The 27,035-nt window shown below is 39.5% G+C and overlaps 1 protein-coding gene across 3 annotated transcripts in view; it reads right to left on the reverse strand.

Moving 5' to 3' along the window:
• Positions 1-26,834, reverse strand: part of NF1 (neurofibromin 1) — a 169,183-nt gene extending 142,349 nt beyond the window's left edge. For all 3 annotated transcript variants that reach the window (XM_034752562.1, XM_034752561.1, XM_034752563.1), the window contains exons 1-7: positions 26,586-26,834; positions 10,997-11,140; positions 7,326-7,409; positions 4,578-4,768; positions 1,628-1,734; positions 1,252-1,319; positions 877-952 (exon numbers count right to left, since the gene is read on the reverse strand). In XM_034752562.1, the coding sequence (XP_034608453.1) occupies positions 877-952; positions 1,252-1,319; positions 1,628-1,734; positions 4,578-4,768; positions 7,326-7,409; positions 10,997-11,140; positions 26,586-26,645 (730 nt within the window). In that variant the 5' untranslated portion in view covers positions 26,646-26,834. The remainder of the gene's footprint in view (positions 1-876; positions 953-1,251; positions 1,320-1,627; positions 1,735-4,577; positions 4,769-7,325; positions 7,410-10,996; positions 11,141-26,585) is intronic.
• Positions 26,835-27,035: the final 201 nt, after the last annotated feature.

A 27,035-nucleotide genomic window follows, 5' to 3' on the forward strand; every position in this document is an offset into this window, starting at 1 on the left:
TTTTCAGAGTTCAGATACAGGTCCTGCTATGACACAAATGGAAACTGGAAGGATGTGTCTTGAGTACCGGCAAGCAAAAGAAGTTTGGCACCACTTTTGACAAGGAAGGTACAGGGGGAACAGAACATAAGAGGCAAAATATGGCTCCATCTACAAAAATAAAATGTGTTTTACAACCAGGTTTAGGCATGCCCTTGTCGCTGAACCGGGCTATAAACAGGGTTAAAACAATGATTCAGAAAATACTTTAAAATGTGCTTAAGTCCTTCTCTAGTCAGAAAGACTAAAGCATATGTAGAGCCTTGTGTCAATACAAAATTTGTATTCGCATCCAGTCCACGGATATACACAGATTTGCAGGACTCTAGATATAAAATTTGGATCTGCATTCATCCGTGATCTGCAAACTTGGGCCGCAGATATAAAGCAGATAGCTACAGATTTGCAGATCTCTAAGCATATGCTTACGTGCCCTTCCTGAACAGGAATGCTTTCCTGAATCAGGGGCTAAAATGTGTATTTGTAAATTTTCTTTTATTTGTATGTAAGATAGTTTATGTTTGTGCGTTTTGTTTACTTGTTATGTGTATCAAAATAGAGCTCTATAAAAGCAGTCCAATTCCCACCATTACCCCCTTCCTCCCCATTTCCATTTGTTGAGTGAAGAGAGATAAAGAGTGTATCCCAAGCTGCTCTGGCAAAGGATGGCAGAAAGATGCTTCTCTTATGCGAGCTGCCTGAGAAGCAAGGAGTGTACAAAATGTCAGTGAAGTTGGCGATCTCTGACAAAGCTTTGTGAAAAAGACAACCAATGGACTTAGCCTGATAAATCCATATTTTAAAAAATACACATCAAAATGATTTGTTATGTCTTACCCGCCATATCAGTCTGTGGTGTCTGGTACAGCTTTGTGAATTCATCGGGATAGTTTTCCACCCAGTTCCAAAATGCCTACAGATAATTCAACACGTCTTTACACATATGCAACAATCAGTTTAGAAAATAAACTCAGTTTAGGAAATAAACTTCCAGTGGAAGAGATGACTTTGTTTTGTCCTTCAGTCTCTCAGTATGCAGTGCTTTTACAACAGAACTCTCATACATGTGTGTTTACAGTGAAAGGTGACCTGTCCAAATGAGACTAGTGTTTTCCCGTTCCTAAATTCAATCAGGGGCATGAGACTGCAAATCAGTGACTGAGGAACAGCCAAAAAATTTCGCTTAGAATATATCAATGATAACATACTTGCCTTTTCAAGACTGTTTATAACTGCCAGTTGAGCTACTTTCTTTAGGGCTTTAAACTTAAATACTGTCTCTGTAAAAATAAAAAAATTTCAACATTTGAAAGAGAAATTCATTTCTAACAAAATAGGTATATAATAATTCAACCCAATAAGACAGCTCACGGGTCTAAGCACCAGTTATTTTAAAATCAAATGCTAATTATCATTTGAATTAAGTAAAATTATACTGTTTCTAAATTAATATACAGGAATATGTTATACCAGTGTAACTGTCTATGCTAGAGGGTAAGACCACTAACTATGGATTTCTAAACAGATAGCTATAGCAGACAAAACCAGTCTGATGATCAGCCCAAAGATACACAATTTCACAGCCTACCTTGCAATATTCGTTTCAGTTTTATGCAGTCCACACTAATATACTGTAAAAGTTCAATATCATGGACATCAGCATTATCTTCCGAACACACAGTCAGTTCCTGTAATCTAAAGAGATGCAAAGTAAAGTATTAACTCAAAACAGTAAATTAAATTAACTTCTCGAAACAGACTGTCTGCCATTGCTGACATGTTCATACTTATGAAAAACACCTCCTATTATACAGGTGAAATGAAAATAAGTAGTAAACATTTGAATATTAAAGGATCATCCTTAGCCTCTAAGGATAGAACAAGAAGCAATGGGTTTAAACTGCAGCAAGGGAGGTCTAGGTTGGACATTAGGAAAAAGTTCCTAACTGTCAGGGTGGTTAAACACTGGAATAAATTGCCTAGGGAGGTTGTGGAATCTCCATCTCTGGAGATATTTAAGAGTAGGTTAGATAAATGTCTATCAGGGATGTTCTAGACAGTATTTGGTCCTGCCATGCGGGCAGGGGACTGGACTCGATGACCTCTCAAGGTCCCTTCCAGTCCTAGAATCTATGAATCATCCCCTCCAGAGACTTGTAGTTAGAACTCTGACAGATCCAGGAATTAAAAACTAACCTTGGATGACCATTAGGAGTTAATTTTACAGAATATTTTCATTTTAACTTCATATAGAAAAGTTCCAGAAGAAAATTTCTCAACATTTCAAGATGTAAGTTACAAATGCCATCAGTTTATATTTATGTTAACACCAAGATTTTACCCTATATCCTCTTTTTCTTTACAATGCTGTGGAAGTAACCAATATTTCATTTCACCTGAGCACTGACCTCTCCGGCTCATGCTGGTGATGCCTTTGGGCCAGGCCCCTGGGAATGAGTGCCTTGCTTTGCACTTGAGCTATACCATCTGGGCAACAATCAGGAGTATTCACAGTCTCTGAAGGGAACTGCAGTCAGCCTTCAGGCAAAGGGGAGCGCTTTTTTTGTCCCTAATGAAACTCAATTAGTTTTAATCACATCAGTTTAAGCACTGTGGTAAATCTTTTCCCTCCTTTTTCGAGGGTAACTTACTAAACACCATATCAGATCACAAGCCACTAATAACTAAATCATATGCACCTGCAAGTTATAAGACTGTGTTGACCCTTTCCAAAGCTACAGATGCGTACTTGACATGATATGCAATTTCTACCACTACACACAAAAGCAGCTCTTCATTTCATCAATGGAGGGAAAACTTAACAGCCCACGCTGAGAACGGGAAGGTCCCCGATGCTGTGCTTTACATGCCCCAAATCCCCCAGCTGCTGTACAGAGCCTAGAAATATGCCTAAACAGGAAGCATGGGTCAAAAGATCAGCAATGCTAACTGTCGGCAGGCTGACCTCTGTGGATATTAGCAACAAACAGCCAAATGTTTAACCACTTCTATACCAATGAAAAATAGAATTGTGTGGAAACAAAAATCAACTCCATCCTTGAAACAGCCTAGAATTTCAAAAATTAAGTTTGAGTAAAAAAGACTTATACTGAAAAACTATACTGTAGATATATAAACAAATACACATTAAAGAACTATCTACAAGAATAGGTTCTAGTGTAACTCCCTATAACAGAAGGGCATGGAATTATTAAGTTTAAAAAATAGTTGAGATTTCAGCTAATTAGATGTTTACCAAGTTTCATATTTAAAATTTGAATGCACTTCCATTCTAATGTTCTCAAAGCTCTTTTAATTGTATAAGTTACACAAGCCCTAGTTTTAATTAGACTGTTGTACTAAAAACAACTCAAACTAGCATACTCATTGCTGGCCAACCCTAATAAAGGAGCATTGGATCCAACTCCAACAAATGATCCACTCAAGTACTACTGTTGGTTATAACCACACTACTGTGGTAAGAGTTAAACCTTTTCAAGCAACATTCAAAGGACATAAAAGCATTTCCTTAATAAAAGCTTCCATGCAACCTTGGTGGGCTGGCCAAAGAGAGCACCAAAGAGATGATTGCAATGCGGGAAGTAAAGAAGGGATAGCATACTTTGGCCCTGACTCACCTCTCATTTAGAGTGGTGTAAATCAGGAGGAATTCCATCATCATCAGTGGGGTTACACGGACATAAAAATCATGTGAGAGGACAAGCAGGCTCCTTCCAAAGCCAATAAAGAGTAATATTCTTAGGGTCAAGGCAATCATGCCCCATCCTCCTCAGTCAAAAAGATGGATATATATGGGCCTTCAAGTAGGGAAAATAGGGGAGGACAACACCCTTAAGGCTCCAACAGAGCTGCAGAGAACTAGAAGTTACCATGGAACAGCAAACACATTCATGGATATAAGTTAAGCATCTCTGTCAATTTTTAGAAATCTCTCACTAGCAAGCACCCACCCTACATTTCAACTTGGTTTTTATCATTAGTTCCGTTCTATGGCAGATTTTTTTCATATAAAAGCAGGTCTAAAAAATAAGTAAGTCTAGCACCCAGAAAATAAGCTGTACAAAAACATAGAATGGAGACAGAATCAGACTAATTTATCAACTGATGCTTAAGCAGAGTTTTGAAATGTAGAGGGATTTTCATCAGAAAAGATTTCAAATACACCTCTACCCCGATATAACGTGACCTGATATAACACGGTAAAGCAGTGCTCCGGGGGGGCGGGGCTGCGCACTCCGGTGGATCAAAGCAAGTTCGATATAACACTGTTTCACCTATAACGCGGTAAGATTTTTTGGCTCCCGAGGACAGCGTTATATTAGGGTAGAGGTGTAAGCAGCTTATTAAATGATACGAACTCCCCATCAGCATTTTCAAGTTAATATTTTTCAGATCAGAAAGGTCTGTCATGAATTTCAGCCTTTGTTTTAATCTACACTGATTAGAGCCAGACAACATTCACGGTGTTTGATAAGACTTCTAATACACTGGATAAGCTCTGCCATTCATGCACTCACCTGGTGGAAATGCGGCTGAAGACTGCATTAAAATTATTGCAACTGAGAGAGAAGAGAACCCCAGAGGCAGAATTGCGAAGTTCAGCTGCATGTTGGTTTCCTTCACGGTACGTATGGATAAAATGGCAGATTTCTGGCAGCAACTGTTTGACCAGCATCGTCTCATCTAGTCGCATCGTGTCCTTTGGTTGCTAAAATGTAAACATTTCACTGAAATTCCCTTTCACAGCTTTATAGGCAAAAATTGTATTTCTAGTTACTACTATCCCAGGAACAGATCTTGTACTATTTACTCTCTACACAGTAGAAACTCCCATTGACTTAAATGCAAATTAAGTGGAAAAGCTCTGACACACCCCATGCTAACAGTAATTTCCTATAATTTCACATAAAATAATATTTTACATTTTCGAATGTGTTTCCATCCCTGACCTGTGGGACAATGTTAGTAGCTCAATATCATCAAGTACTGAATGGGCTATCAAAATACTTTTTTCAAGCAAAAGGTTTGAATACTTAAGAGACACACCCTGCCAACCTGTCAAAGCACTGGTGTTAGAGCATTTGAGTCAGCTGTTTGCCTTAGAAGAACCTAAATTAAACTCCGACTCTTAATTCTCTCAAATGGTTTTCTGACCATAGTTTTTCCTCCAGTAGGGATTTAAACGACATGATGAAAGAGAGGGTGCTTCTTTATTGAGTCAGCGTGATTCCAGACAAGAACAAAAAACCCTACAGTTTCCTGTAGAATTCTACTTTTTCCAATTTGCACAGTATGAGACATAAGGAAACTATTTAAGAAAGAATTTGAAGAGCAACTTTACTAAGAATCTTAACAGAGGGTCAGGTCAGCATTTAAACTTTTAAAATCCTGCCAATGAAATTACTCTGGGGAATTCAGAAGTTCCAGTGATCCCACTTAGCTGACCTGAGTCTTGTTGCCATGAGAACTTGGTGAAACATTAAGAAGCAATAATAAGCAAGAAATATGTCTGACCATATCACAGAACACAACTCTCTTTATATACAGCTTTGGCTCAAGTCTAACTAAACATACTGGCTCAACTTGCTTTCATCTAAATTGACAAGACATACAATTTTAAGCTGTTAGAGGTTTCATCATGTATCTCAAACACACTGAGGTTTTTGATCAATATAAATGGTGGCTTTTAAAAAAGGAAGATATGGATTTATGAAATTAGACAAGTCTAAGTTACTACATTAAACACAGGAAAGAAAAATATGGTATAATTTACTTTTTTTTTAAAGTTGAAATCTATTCTGCATAGATACCTACATTATTTTCTTACGTATTTAAAACAGCACGATTACTTACATCATCAGCATCTTTACTATATTAAAAGATGTTCCACCTTGATAAACCAAACTCTATTGTATTTATTACTCTGTAGAGAAATATCTTTTACAACCCGTACTAAGGAATTGCACACAGCTTTGATGATTTCATTACGTTCTTCCTGGAACAAAGCTAAAAGAAATCTCTAGGAATAAACCTGAGACTCAGTTTTTACCTAAGATGAAGTTTGGCTTTGCAATTATACAACTGTTTTCATCCCAAAGGTAAAAGCAAACTGCATCTCAGCAAAGATTTGAATGAAATAGGAAAGTTTGTGTGGAAACTTCAGGATTGGACTCCCACTGGAAGTTTGGATAAGGTTAAATAACGTAAACTAGGAAATACCTGCAAAAGTAATCTTAATATGGCAATAGCAAAAGATTCTGTCTGGGTATATAATTATAGAAAATAGAAACAGAACTACATCAACAAGAAATCTCTACTTTATTTAAGAAACACTATGACTTCCACAAACTTCATTAATTTTAATATATTTTAAGCATTTATATTTTAATTTTTACTATTTGCCACTTTTAAAATGATTGTAAAATTATCCTTTAATTTTGTATTAAATTGTGAAATGAAACCATTTTTATAATTTTGTTTGTAACCCTACTTAGAATCTCCCCATCCACCTACAGTTTATACAAATGCAATGGAAGCTTAACACTGAACCCCATTACTTTATTTAAATTTGTTTTCCATGCACACAATGGTTTATTCTTTTTATATGAATTGTTGTAGAGAAACATATATTAGAACTTTGGAAGTGAAGTGGAGGAAAGGTTAGATCTGAAACCTTCCTTTGTCCATTTTAGTTAACAAGTCGAGGCATTTTTGATCATTGTTAATTGGGGGTGGGGAGGGAGGATGGACATTCTACACATTAAAAAGAACTAGGAGTACTCGTGGTACCTTAGAGACTAAAAAAGGTTTTTTTCTCCTGCTGCTAATAGCCCACCTTAATTGATTAGTCTCGTTAGAGTTGGTATGGCAACACCCATTTTTTCATGGTGGGTGGGTGGGTGGGTGTGTGTGTTTCTCTCTCTCCCTATGGTTTTTTCCACTGCATGCATCCAATGAAATGGGTTTTAGCCCACGAACGCTTATGCCCAAATAAATTTGTTAGTCTCTAAGGTGCCACATGCACTCCTTGTTCTTTTTGCTGATATAGACCAACACGGCTACCACTCTGAAACCATTCTACACATTGTTATTTTATCAGTTACATTAACTATTTCATAGGAGTTTTTCTAAAATTAGCATTAATTCTATGCGACATAAATCAAATGATTGTTTACTACTACCTACTATACACACATTTATAAAACTTCTGTTCACTGTGTCTACATCTGATTCAGAATTCAGCAATTATAAATTAGACTACTTACCCCAGCAAGACATTTTTCCAGTGTATCCAATATAATCAGCTGAGAGAGATATAAATTCTTTTCAGCAGCTTCTCCAAATATCCTCTACAAGAAAAGGTACAGATTTAGCTCCAGTGCAAAAATCTGACTGGTAGCTCATTGCAGCATTTAGGTGATACAGAAAATCTGCTGGAGATTAAGCAGCACAGTAGGTTAATCATAGAATATCAGGGTTGGAAGGGACCTCAGGAAGTTATCTAGTCCAATCCCTTGCTCAAAGCAGGGCCAATCCCCAGATAGATTTTTGCCTCAGATCCCTAAATGGCACCTTCAAGGATTGAACTCACAAGCCTGGGTTTAGCAGGCCAATGCTCAAACCACTGAACTATCCCTCCCCCTAAAGCTCTAGCCTTTCCACCTTTGGAGCTCTGGGTTCAAATTTAGAAATAGGGCCAGTAAAAATGAGATTAATGGTTCCTTCCTAGTTCCTAGCATGAAGTAAACAAACTGTTTTGGCGTGAATGACATAAATTGAACAAAGATAACAAGGGACAGGACAGGCAGGCCAATTAGTATTGGAGGTGCACTAGTAGAACAACTAGAGAGCCTAGCAAGTCCTTCACTTTCATGACCCCAAAATTCTATTTTAGTAGCTATTACTGTTTGTCTAACGTATCTGATTTCTTTAGAGCTGTATTTTATTGCCAAGACAATACTTAACAGAACTGAGGTTTCCACAAATCCATGGATACAAACTTAGTTTGACTGCTGTAGAATTTAGCATAGACCACAGGAAGAAACACAAATACACTACTGGATCTTCAAAGCGGATGCCACATTTTAAATCTAGGATGCAAGAGTACCACATATTTAAACTAGTATCCAATTTCACTAGCAGCGCCAATGACTAAGCGTATCAATATTCAGATTGGAACAGCAAAACAAAGCAGAGAAGGGTTAGCCAAAAAATGTATTTAGTTCCATTGACTGTAGATAGAACACACAGTAAGAAGCTTCTAAAAATGATGTGATAATTAAAACTGCTTGAAAGATTAGTTCAAATATCTGTAGGCTTTAGCTGAGCAGGAGGCCTCTTGAAGCTATCTTTTCTAAACATGGAGTAGACTAAATGACACACAGTCTGGTCTCCATACTGAAGGTGTGCTTGAAAAATATTGCTAGCTGGTTGGACCATCTCATCCAGTTCTCTTTTCCTCAACCATAGGAAAAGTTAAGTCTTGCTGTTGAGTACAGAACATTGATATGAAAAGACTCATTCTTCTATTTTTGCACTTTATGGAGGGATTCACTTGGAAGTACCAAGTCAGACTAATAATTTTTGGGCCATTTTCCATGAAAAGTGGTACTAAAAGTGGTACATGGCTGGTATTCCCTCAGAGACCTTTCCCACTTGGCTTATCCAGAACACCTTGTCCAGTTCTCTGGGATCCAAAACACTCAATCGAACTCCAGATTTCACTACTAGGGTCCCTTTATTTGGCATACAGCAAAGCTTTGCTGAGTTGATAAGACTCAAGTGAATGGGGTGGGTATAGGGCATGCCACACATCCAAAGTTACACACTTTATATACATGTACAAATTACATTGCATTTACTATACATTGCACCACATGTTTTTGGATTGGTTTGGTTACTTTGCAGGAACCAATCCCGTGCAGCATCTTCTCTCCATGTGCTGTTCATGTAGAACCTGAACTTTCATATTCCAGGTTCATCTTTGTCCATTGTTAGTAAATGGTTCCCTGGGTGTTCTCCCTCTCATCTTAGATGGCTCAGACATTCTGTCTTTTTCAACCTAATGATCTCTTTACCTCCCTAATTTTATCTTCCAAGAAATGAAGCCTCCTTCCAGGTTTTAATTGCTCATGTCAGGCCAGGCTTCAGCTACACACATCAGATACAATACAGAATTTTTGTTTCTAATTGTATAGCTTACACTCTTATTTATTAGGACTCCTTACAACTGATATCTATAGTGTGGCTGATTTACTTTTGAGTTGGCACTATTAATTTTTATGTCCATTAGTGTAGGTATAGGCTACTCATTCTCTTGTCCTGGTGAGGACATGTTCACATACTATTGGCCCTTTAGGGAGCCCACCCTTAGTGCTGTCATGATGGATCTGATGGTTTGGAAGTTGATTGCCCATGAAATTTGCTTCATTTCTTCTCACTCCACTTTTTCAAAGTAACTACAATTTCTCATCTTGCCTGCCCCATTGGTAATTTTTATTTGTCCTAGAATCAACACTTAGGATCCATATTTAATAGTTTTCCTTTGTTCCTCCCCATCCCACTTTGTCTACTGCACTCTATCAAATTAGTTGTCAATGTTAATTTAATGAGGGTGAAGTTTCAATAATGTTTTAGTATATTTTTGAAAGTGATTCCATGCTCTGCCTTGCTGCATTTCACAAACAGTATAGAGGGAGACTGTTCATCTTCAGACTTGCATCTGAAGGAGTGAAGTTCTTACCCACGAAAGCTTATGCTCCCAATACTTCCGTTAGTCTCAAAGGTGCCACAGAACCCTCTGTTGCTTTGTTCATTTAATGTTACAAATTTGAGTTTGAAAGGGTCTTTTTGAAGTTTGGTGGGAAGGTCTTCTTGAACCTTTTTCTGTCCCTTGACTTTAACCTGCTGCCCGCAAGAACTCAGTGTTAAGGAGGTCCTTGATCCACCCAAGAAACACTGCAAGCTACATCAAGTGTCAGTCAGAGGGGGAAAATATCAAGGAAACACTCCACTCAAGCTAAGCATCCCTTACAAGCCTCGAAGGGATGTGCTCAGGAGATTAACTCTGTAAGACTACCACTAGGCCAAAGAGTCTTTTTCAAGCCTTTTCCTTCATGGTTCTCGGCTGATAAGCTTGTATGGCTCCTGGATTTTTCTTTGTTTTTAAATGTAATTTATGAGATGGCAACTTGCAAATGACTGCACCATGCACTTATGCAGAGTGTCTGAACAGGTCCTGAAAAGAATCTAATGCCCTAGGTTTGTTTTAAATGCTTGTTCCTTTTTCCTTCTTCCAATATTGCTCTTCCTGGCAGGATACATTCTAGCAGGAAAGGATTAGAACAGCTCCCATCACTCTGGATGCTGTTCACTGGATACCTCTGCCCAACTGCCCTCTTCAGTCTCCTCCAAGGCTGCAAAATATTGCTTCATTAGTTCAATGGCATGCTTATGCAGCTGTACAGAGAGAACCCATTTCCCAGTGATCAAGTGCACCCCTTACAAAATATATTCCACTTGGTTTGGAGAGCAGACATGCAAGGATTGCTTACAAACCCAGGCCTAAGAGGGCATGTGTTGGGTGTACCCCTCGCCTAGCCATATGCACTTTTCCACCCTGTCCATTCCCTCTGGGACTGACACTTTCTGGGTTATCCGACGCAGCATTACAAACATTCTTCCTTTTAGACCTTGTCGCCCACGCTCCCTCATCACCCTCACATGCAATGTGGATGCTCATTTCAATTTTGTTGGTAAACTTTACTGCATTTGAAGTTAAAAAAAAATTCAGTAAGTTAACTGGTACCCTATTAAATGCACAAAATGAAGCAGCAATTTGAGTCAATGTCAGACTAGACATTCTACAAAGTTTCTGTAAATAAAAATTCATAACCATTTTCAAAAGCATCCAATAAACCAAACTTAGAAAACTTACCATATTGTTAACATTTTTTAAGATATTAGTGAGACCACTTATGACCAGGGAAAACTTGTACTTGGAAATGTTTATGAGACATTCCTTATTATGTTCTGTGCTGACTTTGGTGTGGGTATTCTGCTGGCCAGCTTTTATGGGAAGCTGCAAAAAAAAAAAAAAAAAAAAAAAAAAAAAAAAAAAAAAAAAAAAAAAGTATTATTACTTAGTATTTGTATATTAAGTTAGAGATTTACAGTTTTAGAGGAAGGTTAAAGATTCCTTGAGGCTCTATAGACTACGTTGTAAAACATTCTATTAAAGACAATCTTACAGTAACATTTTATTGTATTCCTCATCTTTTTCTGCTAGGGACATTTGCAGGAAGCAAAATCAAGATTTACCTGTTTTTACTGCTTGTTTCTCAACTAAAGCCAAACATCTGTTCTGTGACAATTTCCAAACAAACCAAATTCCCTGTCAGAGAAGTATGATTACAAGTCACTAAGCAATGAAATTGAACAAGCACCTAGAGACACGTCCGGTTTTCACAAAAATCTTAGCAAAAAAAAGTACGTCTTCTGTATTTATGAAGTTACACATTGACTTCAAAACCTCCATTGAAACTTTTGTCAGGATAAAAAGTATGACAATAGGATAAGAGAAATTCAGAGACCTATCCTAGGTGACAAACTCATTCAGGTCTAAGAAGCATTCCAATATTCACTGCAATTCCATCTAACTGTTTCGGAAAGTTTCCGACAGATCCACATCCATCAACAAGCAGCACAGCAGCATTGTGTGAAACTACAAAATCAGGCATCAGGCAATGCCAGAGCCGCTTGCATAAGAGCAATAAATTGCTAACGCTTCAGCATGTTTTAGTATCCATTAAATCTATCCCATTCTGAGGCAGGAAAATTCCTCGAATCACACGGAGGTGTTTAGTCTTAACACACTTCTTGCAAAGAGTTTAGACCCAATCTTTCCAAGCTCCATATCTTTATGTAATAACAAATGATTAGAAAGGAACTGTGTGTTTCAGCTAAGAAAGGAAATACAGACATATCCTAAGGCTAAGATTGTTTTCATAATCTAGAAGACTGACGCAAAATGTGTTAAGTATGTTTTAACTAATGTACTAGCAAACATACACCTCTACCCCAATATAACACGGTAAAGCAGTGCTGGGGGGGGGAGAGGCAGGGGGCTGCGCACTCCGGCGGATCAAAGCAAGTTCGATATAACGCGGTTTCACCTATAACACAGTAAGATTTTTTGGCAACCGAAGACAGCATTATATCGGGGTAGAGGTGTATTTTAGAAAAAACCTATTTTGAGTATAAACCTCAGTGTAACTTAGTGAGTTTTCCTGTCTCAGAGAGGGATAGATTTAAAACACACTACAGCATTAAAAAAATAAATATATGGAGATATATCTATCTCATAGAACCGGAAGGGACCCCGAAAGGTCATCGAGTCCAGCCCCCTGCCTTCACTAGCAGGACCAAATACTGATTTTGCCCCAGATCCCTAAGTGGGTCCCTCAAGGATTGAACTCTCAACCTGCGTTTAGCAGGCCAATGCTCAAACCACTGAGCTATCCCTCCCCCCATTCTGATGAGCCAAGGGGTGACAATGACCAGCTAATATTTTAACACAATTTGCCTTGTCTAACTAGGTGCAAAGTCACATTTAAAGTCATGTTTAACTTTATTTTAAAATGCTATCACTTTTTTCATCTAGACATGCTCTAGTGGCTTCAAACAGAGACTGCAAAACCAATCCCTACCTTTGCACCCTCCATCTTTCAAAGAAAGCTTTTTTTAAAACCATCCATTTTATACACTATGTTGCAGGAGATTACATTGTGAAAAATTACCCTATATAGTAGGTATCACTTTATGATAGAAGTATAACGGCATATAACTAACTGTACAGCACTAGGAACACTACAATAGCTACTGGTTTAAAGCTGTTCCATTAGGAAATCCTGACTGTCAGACAGAGAAAAAGACAAGTACCACGTCAAGTATTTGCTGCAAGCACATTCCACGCTAATCTATACTACCACCTTTTACTAGATCTTAAATAAGACCAAAAGTTTCAGCAGTGTCGCTAAAATAATGCCATTGCAATCAAATTCTGTAACTTTTGGATTGGAAAGGCCATTCTTTAGCTGTTCATTTAGGGAAATGTCAGGCCACCTCTCTTCACTAAAACTAAATACTACAAGATCACTTCAAGTCAGAAGGTGCTTAAAGAACTCAGAGAAATGTTGATAGTCTAAAGGTACTACAATTCCCTAACGAAGAGGCAATCAGTTGCAGTGTTGCCAGTTATACATCTTACCTTTACATTGTCCTTGCTTCACTATTTAAGAAAATATTCATATTTACACTGCAGCAGCACTCAGGCTCCAGTCAGGAACGGAGTTCCATTGTGCTAGGCACAAACGTATATGGAGACTTGGTCCCTGCCCCAAAGAGCTTGCTGCTGAACATCTCCCTGCTAATCACCAACAGAAGTTGTCCAATAAGGATATGACTACACTGCATTAAAAACCCACACCTGGCCCATGCCAGCTGACTCGGGCTCGCAGGGCTTGGGCTATTTAATTGTGGTGTAGATGTCTAGGCTTGGGCTGGAGCACGGGCTCTAGGACCCTGCAAGGCGGAAGGGTCTCAGAGCCCAGGCTCCAGCCTAAGCCCGGACATCTACACCACAATTCAACAGCCCCTTTGCCTGAGCCTGTGTCAGCTGGCACAAACCAGCCGTGGGTTTTTAATTGCAGTGTGGACAAACCTTAAGAGATATTATCTCACCCACCTTGCCTAATAACTTAGAGGACATTTTAGTTGTATACAAGTCATTGATATTTAAACTTCTGATATGTCTAAACGTTTCTGACTGACTCAAGTCAGGTGCTTAGTTGGCAAGATAAATCTGTTTCCTCCCATCTTTTCCGTAAATCAGATATATAGATTTATAGTAAAGTTTTGTGATCGCAGATTTAACAAAAATTAAATGTTACGAATTCTACAACAGTGAAAGTTAAAATTTCTTCCAACCTTATTCAGAAAAGTGACTTCCAAAAAAGATCCTCTAGATCAAATAGTAAAAGTCAGACTTGAGATGTAACTATTCCAGCACAGATAAGAGAAAACTCAGAGTAACTCGACAGATATTAATCCTATTCTGAACACTAGACACTTTGTTTCAAGCCGTACTCAGTAAATTCTTCAAAGGTCACAGACCAATCATGTCCCTTGTGTGCAGTTTACTAGAGTCAGTTAAAAAGTATCAGACCAAATTAAAATGTAGGAAGAAGTGCTTTGTTGAAATTCACTTTATGGAAGCTTTATATTTAAAAAAAGACAACAGATTAGGAAAACAAGAATGCAATCAACGCATCTATGTTTCTGAATTATATACACACACTTTAGGATTTAGAGCAGACCTTAAGTATCTCAATTTCAATTATAAAATATCAAATATTTAAAATGTTACTTTCTTCTGGTTTTTAACTGGATTCCACTAGAACAGTCTGAGATTCTGAAAAACACAGATGTTCAAAGAGATGAATATGGCTTGAAAAAGGATGTGAACTGGAAACCCAGTCTCTCAAAATGCCACAGAATTTAAGAACTAAAGGAAAAATGCCAGGCAGTTAACATGGCTAAAAAATTATCAAGTGCTTAAAGGTTTTGGTCATCACTGAATAAAGCTGTAGTATCTTAACCCTTCATTTATCATACTAAAATGTATAAACTTCCTTTTAATACAACAACAGTGAGATAAAAAGTTGCATTTGGTCTGGTTATCTAAACTCTGGACCAACTGATCTAGTCATCAACGAACGTCTTTAAACCCAGAGAAGTTTTATGTCATGAAAAATATGACTATCCTTCCTAAGTATTTTGACATGAAAGTATTTAGACAATTCTATATGGAATAACTGTAACAGCTGTACTGTAGCCTGACTTGAGAGTAGATGTCATTGTACCTGTTCAGTGCCTGAATGCCAGCAGGGATAAGTGGGGGTACAAAGGAAAATGTACATAAAACACACACTTCGTTTTACCTGCTAAAATAGCAATAAACTATGCTATTTTAAAGATCTATTTACAAGACTGAGAAAATAGTGAACATTAGAAATGTATTTAATCCCCCTCCCGTCCCCGTCCCCCCCAAGTTGGAGGTGGCAATGTCATTTAATTTTTCAGATCAAAGTTTTGTTTGATGCTACATTTTAAAGTTGTATGGTTCTGGCCTACTGGAAAAAATCATCGCCATTAGTTTTGCGAGTTTCATGGGGGAGAATGTCAGCACTTTGCGCTATATTGTTTTAATGTCATACTGACTTGAACTTGTGAGATGGCTTAAAAATGGGAATTTTGATCACAGTCTAAAAGCCTAATAGAAGTTGTTTCTTTCATTGCTAAACTTTTGGAGTTGAATACAAAGCCAAAAGATGTTGATAAACTAACACTACTTCACAAAACATTGAGCACAGGAATGTCAAACCAATTAAATCAATAATGATCAAAGCTGGGTCTACACTTAAAACACTGCAGTGGCACAGCTGCTCGCGCTTCAGTGAAGATGCTACTATGCCATGAATATAGTTAAATCCACCTCCATGAGAGGCAGTAGCTATGTTGATAGAAGCCCTCCTGTTGACATAGTTGACTAGGAATTAGGTCAGTATAACTGTCCCTCAGGGATGTTGATTTTTCACACTCCTGAATGACAAGGGGCATGGCTACACTGGAAATGTCAAAGTGCTGTCGCGGGAACGTTCCTGAACCCCCTCTTCTGGCCTTTAAACAACTCCCCACCCTCAACAAGCTCATCATCAGAAACAAGCCCCACACAGACCAGGATACACCAAACTCAGCACAGCACCAGATCCTGCCAGAACAGATGCAACATCTGTAGATATATCTCCACAGCTACACTGATCAGCAGGGATCCTAGAAATCAGCTGGCCATGGAAAAATGTTGATTTTTTTTTTTTAAAGCAAACAGAGAATATTTAGTTTTTACATTTTGTGAAAAAAATTAACGCACATACAGTAGAACCCCGTTTATCCGAGTCTCCATTATCTGGCTCACCATATTAACTGAACCAGAGCTGAAAGCCTGAGCCCCGGGCAGTGAAGCTCCAGGCTCACTATTGTGGCTAGGGAAACTAAAGTTCAGCATTTCATTTTAATCACTGAAAAACACAGATTTGTGTGTGTGTTTTTTAATCAGATACTTTTGGTTTTTTTAATCATGGAAAACTAGGATTCCTGATGATCAATACCCCTGCAACACACCTGTCAAGATCCATGGGTCCCACACATGCCTATCGCAACAGGTGGTGTCTCTCATCCAGTGCTTCAAATGCCGGAACAAGTGAAATCTGACAATCACTGTGCTCTCAAGTAAACTCACACAGAAAAATGATAAAAGACCAGAAACAGCCTATCACCCCGGGTAAGTACTTTTGACAAAGCGATCATTCCATATCTGACCTCTCAGTCCTCATCCTCAGAGGAAACCTGTATAAAAGGCAAGCTTGGGAACTGAAATTCATAACTCTGCTGGACTCTAAACACCATGGACTTAACAGACACACTGATTTTATGGCTCATTATAACAATATAAACAATTGCCCTCTTCATTTTAAATGGTCTCCTACAGCATGTCCCACTTTGCATTTAGCTCAGACAATTTGGTTACCTTCTCCAGACCTGAATAAGGGATCTGTGTAGCTCGAAAGCTTGTCTCTTCCCCCAACAGAAGTTAGTCCACTAAAAGATATTACCCCACCTATCTTGGGACTTACATCCTGGAACCAACATAGCTACTACATTGCAAACAATGTACTGTCATTACAGGAATAAGTGAAACCAAAACGCTTATAGTTAAATATTTTTCTTATTATACAAAAAATATAGTTTGAGGGCTAAAGGAAGAGGCTTCCTACAATGCTTTTATATTCATTATTATAAGTAAAACAAGGAAAAAGGGAAAAATGTAACATGAAGCATACCTCATCAGACTGAATCCTGAAACAATGTGCACATTACTACCTACCCAATCCAAGCTACAAAGTGGACATATTTAAGCCCAAACGTAACAATGGCAAAGGTTAGGAGGGTCACGAATCTAAAGGAAGACTGATCTAAGCAAATGCAGCAGTGACCCTCACTGATCTGAAGAGAGGGCATTAGCACTCTGGAAGAAACAATTCCTATGCGCTATAAGTTATTGTACCGATGTAACTATATTGGTAAATAAAATAAATACCAAGATAATCACCTTTATAGCAGTACAACCTTATGGGCTTGCGCTGATTTAATCAGATCTGTTTCTAAACTGATGGCTAAATCAGTACAAAAATTGAGTACAGACAAGCACCGAGAGGACTAGAATATTGACCTGCTCACTATAAAAGGAACAGCATTGCTGGTAGTTAAGTATTTTGTCCTGTTCTGTGGCGATGAGGGTTATAACAGAAAAAAAAATAGGAAGATGACACTAGCTGGGTCATACCTGTAGTTTTCCTTCTATTTAGACTTCCAAGTTCTTAACCTCATAGGACCTCACTGCAGGAGGCAACCAACAGGAAAAGCCATAAAGTAGTTTTGTAAGGAAGTCTCAACAATAAAATGCCAGGTTGTGTTGACAACTATGTTAGAATAAAAGAAATGCAAGACTAGAAGGGACCTCAAGAGGCTATCAAGTCCAGCTTGCTGTGCTGAATGCAGGACCAAGTAAACCTAGACCATCCCTGACAGGTGTTTGTCCAACCTGTTCTTACACACCTCCAATGATGCGGATTCCACAAATTCCCTTGGAAGCCTGTACGAGTGCTTAATTATCCTTATAGTTAGAAAGTTTTTCCTAATATCTAAGCTAAATCTCCCTTGCTGAAGATTAAGCCTATTACTTCCTATCCTACCTTCAATTGTTACCCATATCCACTGATCACCATCTTCTTTATAACAGCCCTTCGCATATTTGAAGACTTATCAGGTCCCCCCGTCAGCCTTCTTTTTTCAAGAGTATACATGCCCAGTTTTGTTTTTTTTTAAACCTTTCTTCTTAGGTCAGGTTTTCCAAACTTTTTATCACTTTTATTGCTCTTCTGTACTCTCTCCTATTTGCCTACATCTTTCCTAAAGTGGTGCCCAGTACTCCATCTAAGGCCTCACCAGTGCCGAATAGAGCGGGACAATTATATCCCATGTCTTACATATGACACTTGTGTTAATACACCCCAGAATATTAGTGTTTTTTTGCAACTCCAACACATTGTTTACTCATATTCAGTTTGTGATCCACTATAACCCCCAGACCCTTTTCTGCAGTATTAATACGGCTGAGTCAGTTATTCCCCATTTTGTAGTTGACCATTTGATTTGTCCTTCCTAAGTGTATTTCTTTGCATTTCTCTCTATGGAATGTCATCCTGTTGACATCAGATCAGTTCTCAAATTCAAAAGGACCCTGACGAATTAATATTCTGTCTCCCGAAGTGTTTACAACCCCTCCCAGCTTCATGTCATCTGCAAGTTATATAGGCACACTCTCCAGTCCATTATTCAAGTCCTTAATGAAAATATTGAATAGTGCTGGAACCAGGAGCCCAGTGGAGTCTCCCGGGGGGGACGAGGAGTCTTGCAGGAGTGGTGGGGCAGCAGGAGGCAGCAGTTGCTCCCTGAGCAAGGGACTCATGTCTGTGGGGGAGGGAATGTGCCCAGCCAGGGTCCCTGTGCTGGCTCCTGGCAGGGAGCAAGGCACCCAACCCTGGAAGCCAGAGCTGATAGCCCAAGAGTACTACGCGTTCCGACCACTCCCGGTCCACGCTGTTCTGGACTGCCGAGCCATCGCCGTGAGAGGTCAGCTCGGCTTGTCCTGGACGCTGCTGCTGAGTGGGATGAGGATAGGGAAGAGGCAGATGTGTTAATGCACATGGTGTGCTCAGATGGGGAGGTAGGGAGCGCAGCCGGGTTGAGGAAATGACACAAGTAGGGATGTAAAATGTCACAAAATTATTTTACCAGTTTGTTTTAAACATTAACAGCAATATATTAACATTAAGACTAATTTATCGGTTAATCAGTTAACTTTAATATTTTACATCCTACTTTCAACCAGTATGTTTTATTCTAACATATCAATGTAGAACATAGAAAGCACAACTCATCCTTTACGTTAGTGGTCCCCAGATGAAGGGCCGTGGCAACGGACGAGCATCCACCGAAATGCCGCCGACAAGTGGCGTCATCCAGAGACGTCGCAGCCAAAATGCCACCAAAATTCAGCATCATTTTGGCGGATGCTTGTCCGCCAGCAGGCGCACTTAGGCGCCATGGCGCACGCTGGCACCGTATTGGGGACCCCAGCTGTACGTCAACCAGAACTACATATAGTAAATACACAAGTCTCTTGAAAGCTTCATTGGTAGAAGCTGAAGGATCTTTATATAGACTTACTTGTGAACGCAAGCTCTCCGATAATCAAAACTGATACTCTGACCATGTAGACAAAATAAGTCAATCTAATGTAGACCGTATACAAATGAATTTCCATACCTAACTTCTAAAATGCTTTCTACCTATTTATGATTTCTGCTGACTTTGCTAGGATTATTTTATCATTATCAAATCTGTCCAAGAATCTTACAATTCTTAAGCGATAACAATAGAAATTTGCTATTGGTGGGGGAAAGTACAGTCTACACTGGGTCACTAGACTTTTAGCTTTTTATTTTACGCTTCCAAAAGACAGACAACAAAATATATAAAACTTGAAAAGCGCTAGAGTTGGAAACCAAGACTCAAGAAAACAGAAGCATGCAAACAAAGTCAACCCACTTATTCACCACTTTTAAACTAAGTTTTCAATAGATTGTTATTTTAATTATGCAGAAGATGAAAATTCCCCTTGCAAACTGCAAAAGCAAAGTGATATGCGGTTCTTCCAACTTTGGCTTCATAGAAAATAAAAGTTCAAAACCCCTTCACAGAAATATGCTATTTAAAGAATAAAATTTGTCAGATTCACAGATGCTTAGCAGCATAAACTGGCTGCTACTGGTATCTTAGAAAATACTCCTAGAACACCATTTCAATACCTTTTTCCACATCCTCACAGAATGTCACATGGTAGTTTACTGAAGGCTTTAAGCATTAACGTGCTATAAATTAACAGCTGTTCCGCAAGGGCGCCCTGTAGCCTCAGATCGTTTGGCCCATTTTGTATCTACAATGGTATATATCACACAGTCTGCCATGCTGCTCTAGACTAGAGGATGATCACAACCTTCCCTGTGCCTTTGACCCTGTCCGCATGCACTCACTTCTTTTTTACCTGTCTCCTCTAGCAAGGAAAGCACTTCATTCCTTTCAAAAGTGCCAGGCAGTAACTTCTCAGATTTAATAGTGAAAAACCAATCAAAGTATTTATTGGCAATTTACAGAAGAGAAAGTAAACTGATATAAAAAGGCATTTAAAAACATACCGGTACTTAACAGAATCTCTACAGTTAGATCCTGAAAGATGGCTTTAAGACTTAAACGCAGATTCTATTAAAGAACTTACATAGCTGTTGCATTGTGCAGAGCAGTGTGGTCACCGACAGCATACAAAACCATAATATTTTGGGGAGTGGTATCCCATTAGAGGAAGAAGTGCCTATATCCTCAGACACTGTAGCTAAGGGACTCTCCTCTGCTATGCAGATGTCAAATTATTAAGAAAATAAATATCTTTTGTAAGCATGCCAAAGAAACATCTGCATTTGTTCCACATACTCTTGTTTAAATGCACAAAAATATAAAATCATTTCCCTAAAACATATATGGACATTGATTGCAACTGTATCTAATTAGAAATTGAGAGCATTGATGGAATATCTTGGAAATGAGTGATCAAGACATTTTACCAGTTTTAGACAGGTAAACAAAGAACCGTGAAAGTTTCTTTATTAACTGATATTTGGAATAAAGACAAGGTTTAATTATTTCAGTTTAGCAAAAGTTTACCTTTAACACCTTTACTTTCAGTGTTCCTGAGACATGCATAAAGTCCATTAATACTTTAAATGGAAAAAGTGACCATTTCAACTTCTGCGTGAAAGCCAGCATACACTTCACTGAATTTCAAAGATTAAAAAGTGGACATACTAAATGCAGCCTGGCAAAAGCTCTGAACTATAAACCTGCACATTCACAAACACTAACTATTTTCATTTAAAAAAAATAAATAAAAAAACCCACAAATTTCAGTATTGCTAGGCCCATGACACAATACTCAAATAGAATGGATAGGATCTTCGGAAAACAAATTTTTCAGCAGAAAACTTTTTGAAAATAAACAAATTCAAGTGCATTCAAGATTCAACTCCTAGCCCCTCTTCAAGTAAAAACTGGCTGCAGTCTCTCTCCTCCCCCTTCAAATAAAGGTACTGACATCTGGAAAGAAAATTTCTAGTGGAAATGCAGTAATGACAATCCTTAATAGCATGCATACATACATATGAAAACATCTGCTTATTCCCCTTCTACAGAAAGATCTATAAGAACAGATTTTATGGCAACACACGGGTGTTTTAGGACACAGAGGGGAAGAGATAAAAAGCGCTCTCTTTCCGTCAGTATCAGTGTTGTCTGGGCCTGATCCAAAGCCCATAATGTCAATGGGCGTCTTTCCACCAACCATAAATGGGCAGAGGATCAGGTCCTGAGAGCTCACGGTTCAGTAAAATAATCTTGCAAGGTAGTACGTGGCAAAAAACAATGGACTTCAGAAAATACTACTTTGTTCTATTTATTAGTAATGGTATTTTAACAAAAGGGACAACTTAAAGTCATATGCTGTAAACAAATGTTATCTTTTGCTAGATTACTAACACAAAATTATTCTATTCAACGTAGGTTCTTACATTGCCGTGATCACTGTAGCATCTGAGGACTGTCCAGCAGCACATTAGGTGACACGACTAACACATGTCTATCATGTGTGGAGTTGTCTCCCATCCTCTCCCCAAAGGGAGACTTGTGTGTGAAGTGAAGTGTTTTGGATTGGGGCTTGTTTTTAAATGTCCATAAACAGGGTTTATGTTAGAGAATACAGGTTGAAGTGCGCCTTGCGGTTGGCATAAAAAGTGAGGGTTTGTGACGGTCCTTAGCTCCTAAACGAGTTCGTTCCAGTCTGAGAACAACCCCCAAGAAAGTTCTGCGTTCTACACAGACAAGCTTTACCTTTATGGTAGAAAGTTCCATTGTGCCTGAGGAGCTGAGTTTTCCTAGAATGTTTTCACATGTCATTTGTTACTATTTGTGGTTGCTTTGCTGAGATGCAAAAAAATAATTAAAAATTAATCCATGAAATCAGGTTCACTTTCAGATTCTTACTGCTGTGACGGATTTCAAAAACAGCAAGATGATATTTATTTGTTTTAAAACAACTCTTAATTCTGTTAGTTCTGAGTTTCATAAAAGCTCATTATAAATGTGCGACTATTGTTGACAGTGTCCATTTAACTATAATCCATTTAAAAAAGGGTCTCTTTCCTTAATGTATATTACAGAGAGAAAGAAGTCGCTTAATTCTTCTAACCCATCCTACTGCCAATACAGGATTGTGCCCGTACTTATATTTGGTAGGGCTTAATACAGTCTAGTTTTAAATTCCTCAAGTAATGGGGCTGCCATTACTCTGTTTGGGGAGACTATTTCACGATCTAATAGGTTTTCCCTCTATTTACCTAAAATGTGATATGCTCTAAAAAATGCTTTGAAAATAGTTTAAAAAAATTAAAATTCAAACGTAGACTGACTTTTCTATAGAAAGTCCTAAGATTCATTTATTTTAGGGAGGCCTTATTATGTTTTGGAATATTTTTGCTTGTTTATTAATGGTTATTGCACCTGTAGTGATTAGAGTTGCTTTAAGTTACAAAAACATGAAAGATACAAATGACATACTCTACCCTAAAACTGCTTGCCAGTCACCAGTACTCCTTAGAAGATCAAATGTTAAAAATATACCAAACAACGAAAACCAGAAAAATACCCAAATTAATAAGATGCAAAACAAAACAATCCAATACTAAGCAAAATGAATGCGCCTTACATCGAGGCCTGAAGCTTGCCCAACTTGGGCTCTGGCAGACCACTAAGAAGAGAAAATTACGAAGGCAGAGATGCTATAGTTTTACCAGAGCATCCCAGCCGATCTCAATTATTGCAATGGAGAATTGAGAGAGTCATCTCATATTTGAGTCCTAGACCACTTGGGCAATAAAAATTTCTAACAAACAGGAAGTCAGCATACTCCTGAAATCTCTACACTATGTACTCTGCTATGTCCTGGCCCCACTCATGTGGTGGGAAGTTGTTTTCTGCGCCAGCTGAAGGCTCCAGGTGGTCTTGAAGGGGATCTTGAAGTAGACCACATTACAGTATCTGAAAATCAAAGGTGATCGGGGGTGGGAGAGCACGGCACATAGCTCTGAAAAATGTATTCAGCAGCCAGATGTTGACTGACCTACAATGCAAACCCACACTTGCCAGTCATTTTAATCATACAGAATCATACCCACAACAGGTGTTCTGGTTAGCAAAACATTTATGAAAATAAACAAGAGTGGACAAGTTTGCTCTGATTGATGTTTGTTTGTTTAATATAGATTAGTCCTTATTGTTCAATAAAATACTGTTTTGGTCACTTTGAAATAATAATTACAAGAGTTTTTATAAATGTATGGAAACACTGTCTAGGTAACTACATCTATCTTTCACTGAAATCCTATTTTGTAAATTTTTAAAACAAAACCTGAAAACAACAGCAAACAAGAGTTTTCCTTTTTACTCAGTGACAGAAACATGCTCCTGGTATAATGTTCAGTGTTAGTTCACCTCCTTCAATGATGATATCAAAACGTCCTGCACACACAAGTAAAGAAACCTGAAAATGCATTACTAGCACTGTAAAAAAGGAAGTGAGGATTGTATGCATTGGACTGCAAGCACTGTACTTCAATGAAGAGTTATTCAAACGGGCTTCTCAAATTAGCAGCTGCTGGGCAGTCAAAGATGCAACCAGTGGGATCAGCGTTCATTGTTGTACCATTATTACCTGGTCATTCACATAGCTGTTTTAGTAGCAGTTCAGGAACTGGCTAATTAGCTATCCACAATTCATAGGTAATACCTGAAAAGAAAGTTAAGGGCGTAAGAATACCTTAACATTTGCTCTGAATTGCATTCCAAAGTCACCTTTCCAATATGAAGATCACTCTCAGAACTGGCAAAGCAAATGAGAAGAAATCTCAAAACTTGAAAACCTCAACATGAAATAAAGTAAGTTGGAAAGGGGAAATAGTTCAGTATAATGTTTCAGAATATTAGTACATCATCCAGGCCTCTTTGCTTTATCCATAAGTGTCTTATCAAATTTGTACAAAACCAACAACTATAAGTTTCTTAAAACAGATGGGAATTATACACTGAATTGATTTCAATAGTCCTGTAAGACATACCTATCATGCAAACTGGAAGACAATTGCAATCAACATTCTCTTTTGTACTTTTTCAACGTAACAGTAACTCCAGTGTTCCAGCTAACTCACAATTGAAGGGCTTTGTTTCTGTGGAAGTAGGAAGGGATTCCTCTTGTATACCTACACTTAATTATTCCACGAAGTGTATAAGAAAATACTTGTTTAAAAAGATCAAGTCCTTAACTCCCAACAGATGTTGGCAAGCCCAATTCTACAATATACATAAAAGCCCTTAGGCTTTATCGTTTGTTTTGTTAACACCAGTACACAAAGAAATGTTTTCTTGTATTACTGGGAGCATAATTAGAAAGAAGTACCATTCCTTTTAAACTTACTGAAAATAAATGCTCTATGCTTCAAGGTAAGCCAAAAAGGAGTTAGTTTACTGTGCAAAATAACAAGCCCCAAAGCATGCTACATTATAGTTATTAAAACTCCTCATCATTTTGACTGTTCAAAAAAATTAAATAGAGAAGCTCAAAGATTTTCTCACGAAGACACTATATTCATATCTGTTTTTTTAAAAAAAGGTAAAAGCGAAAGTCTTATCTTTACAAGCCCCCAATCTTTTCTGCAGGTTATCAACACTAGATAATACTGCTAAGAAATATTTAGAGCCAAGGCAGATGAACAGAATTCAACCTCCATAATCAGCTTCATGTTTACTATAGATAAGTATACACAGTGGGGTATCTTATACTCTCCCCCAAATCACATGAAGGATCTATTCAAGTACAGCAAAAGGAGAAAACATAGAAAAAAACGAGTCACCCTAAACCAAATCCTGGCTTACATGTCAGAAAGGCATTTGGGGAAGAGGAAGGAATGTGCAGTCTGAGAACTAACGTTGAGACCAACTGGGAATGTCTGTGCAGCCATGTAGTCCCAATGAGCAGTCTCTCCATGTGGATCAGAGAAATATATAGTCACAAGCCTCAGACCAAGAAATTGATTGCTCTTCCTTCCAACCACAAAACCTTCAGTGAAAATCCTTTCCAAAGGCATTGACTCTTATAAAGAAAGAGAAGCCTAACACTGAAACAATATACACCCAGGACCCTCCCCCAACCCAGCTGCCTTTGTTTGGTGTTTCCAGTTGATTCAGATGCAGTTTCATATAAACATCCACTTTATCCCTCCCCAAACTCCTCACTTTTGAAGCTTTAATCCCCTCTCGCTCTCAATGACAATGAGACAAGTTAAATGAATAAAAATTAACACAGAGCAAAAACTTTAAGCGATTTTTCAGAGGGGCTGGGGATGGAACCGACAAGGAAAAGGACAACTGAGATAGCCGCCCCCCACCCCTTTGTATTTAGAGGAAACTAACAATGAAAATGACCATAGAACCCAAGGGAGCCACCCCACCATCGGGGCTGGGATCATCCATCCGGAAATGAGTGGGAGGCAATTTCACCAGTAAGGGGATAAGATGACTTGGAGAGTGGGATGGACAAGCAAGAAGTCCCCAGGCCCCACCCTCCAATAAACACTCTGCCCATCACAGTGGCAGTATCTAACCACAGGGGAAAGTCACCGCTGCCCGTCCCCCAAATCTGTGAAGGGGAAGAAAGCAGAAGCCCCTCATGTCCTCTCCCACAGAGCCTATGCTAGGTAGGAGCAGCCCCCACTAAATATTGCCCCCTATCCCCATATGCCCAGTGCAATGTGGAGCAGCCACCCAGATCCCCTCCACCCCAGAAGAGAGGCACCCCATACCGCCTCCCTCCCACTCCCCACCCTCGGTCACCCCAGCCCGGGCGCTGGGGAGAGGGGGGGCAGCAAGGAAGCGACAACCCCGACCCCCCTCCACAGCGCTGAGAAGCGGGGAAGGAAGCACCTCCCCCGAAAGCATCCCCCGGCCCCAGTCCACAGAGCGAGCAGGCCCCTTCCCCCAGAGGGAGCGGCGCCCCCAGTCCGCGGAGCGGGCATCGCCCTCGCCCCATCCCCCCCCTCGGGAGGCAGCGCCCCGCGCCCTCCCACCCGAGACCCCTCAGCCCACGTAGGCCCCCGCCCCCGGGCAGCCCCCTCCCTCCTTCCCGTTACCTGCTCGTCGAAGCGGTTCACCACGGCCTGCACCCACTCCACCGGCTTGTGGGCCGCCATGTCCCGCCGCCTGCCCGGCCGGGAAGGGGGGCGGCTCCCCGCGGGGAGGGAGGAAGGGGGCGGGGAGGGTCTCGGTGTCCCTAGCGAGGTCTCGGGTTCTCAGCTCCCCGCAGCCATCAGAGCTCCGAGGCCGCCATGACACCACACCGGAAGCAGGAGCCCAGTCCGCCCCCACCACCAGCGGAACGTACGGCCGGGAAAGGGGGGGGGGGAAGGGGCGTGTGGAAAGCGCATGAGCAGGGTCAGCAGGGCCCGCACGCATGCGCTGCGGGAGCGGGAGCCAACCGTCAGCGCGCATGCGAGAAAGGGGAAGTTGCGCGTGCGCAGTGGACCGGGAAGAGGGGGCATGCGTGGGATAAAAGGAAGGATAGTGCGTCTAAATGGGGCTGA

Source organism: Trachemys scripta, chromosome 18, assembly GCF_013100865.1.
Source record: "Trachemys scripta elegans isolate TJP31775 chromosome 18, CAS_Tse_1.0, whole genome shotgun sequence".
NCBI classification, from domain to species: Eukaryota; Metazoa; Chordata; order Testudines; family Emydidae; genus Trachemys; species Trachemys scripta.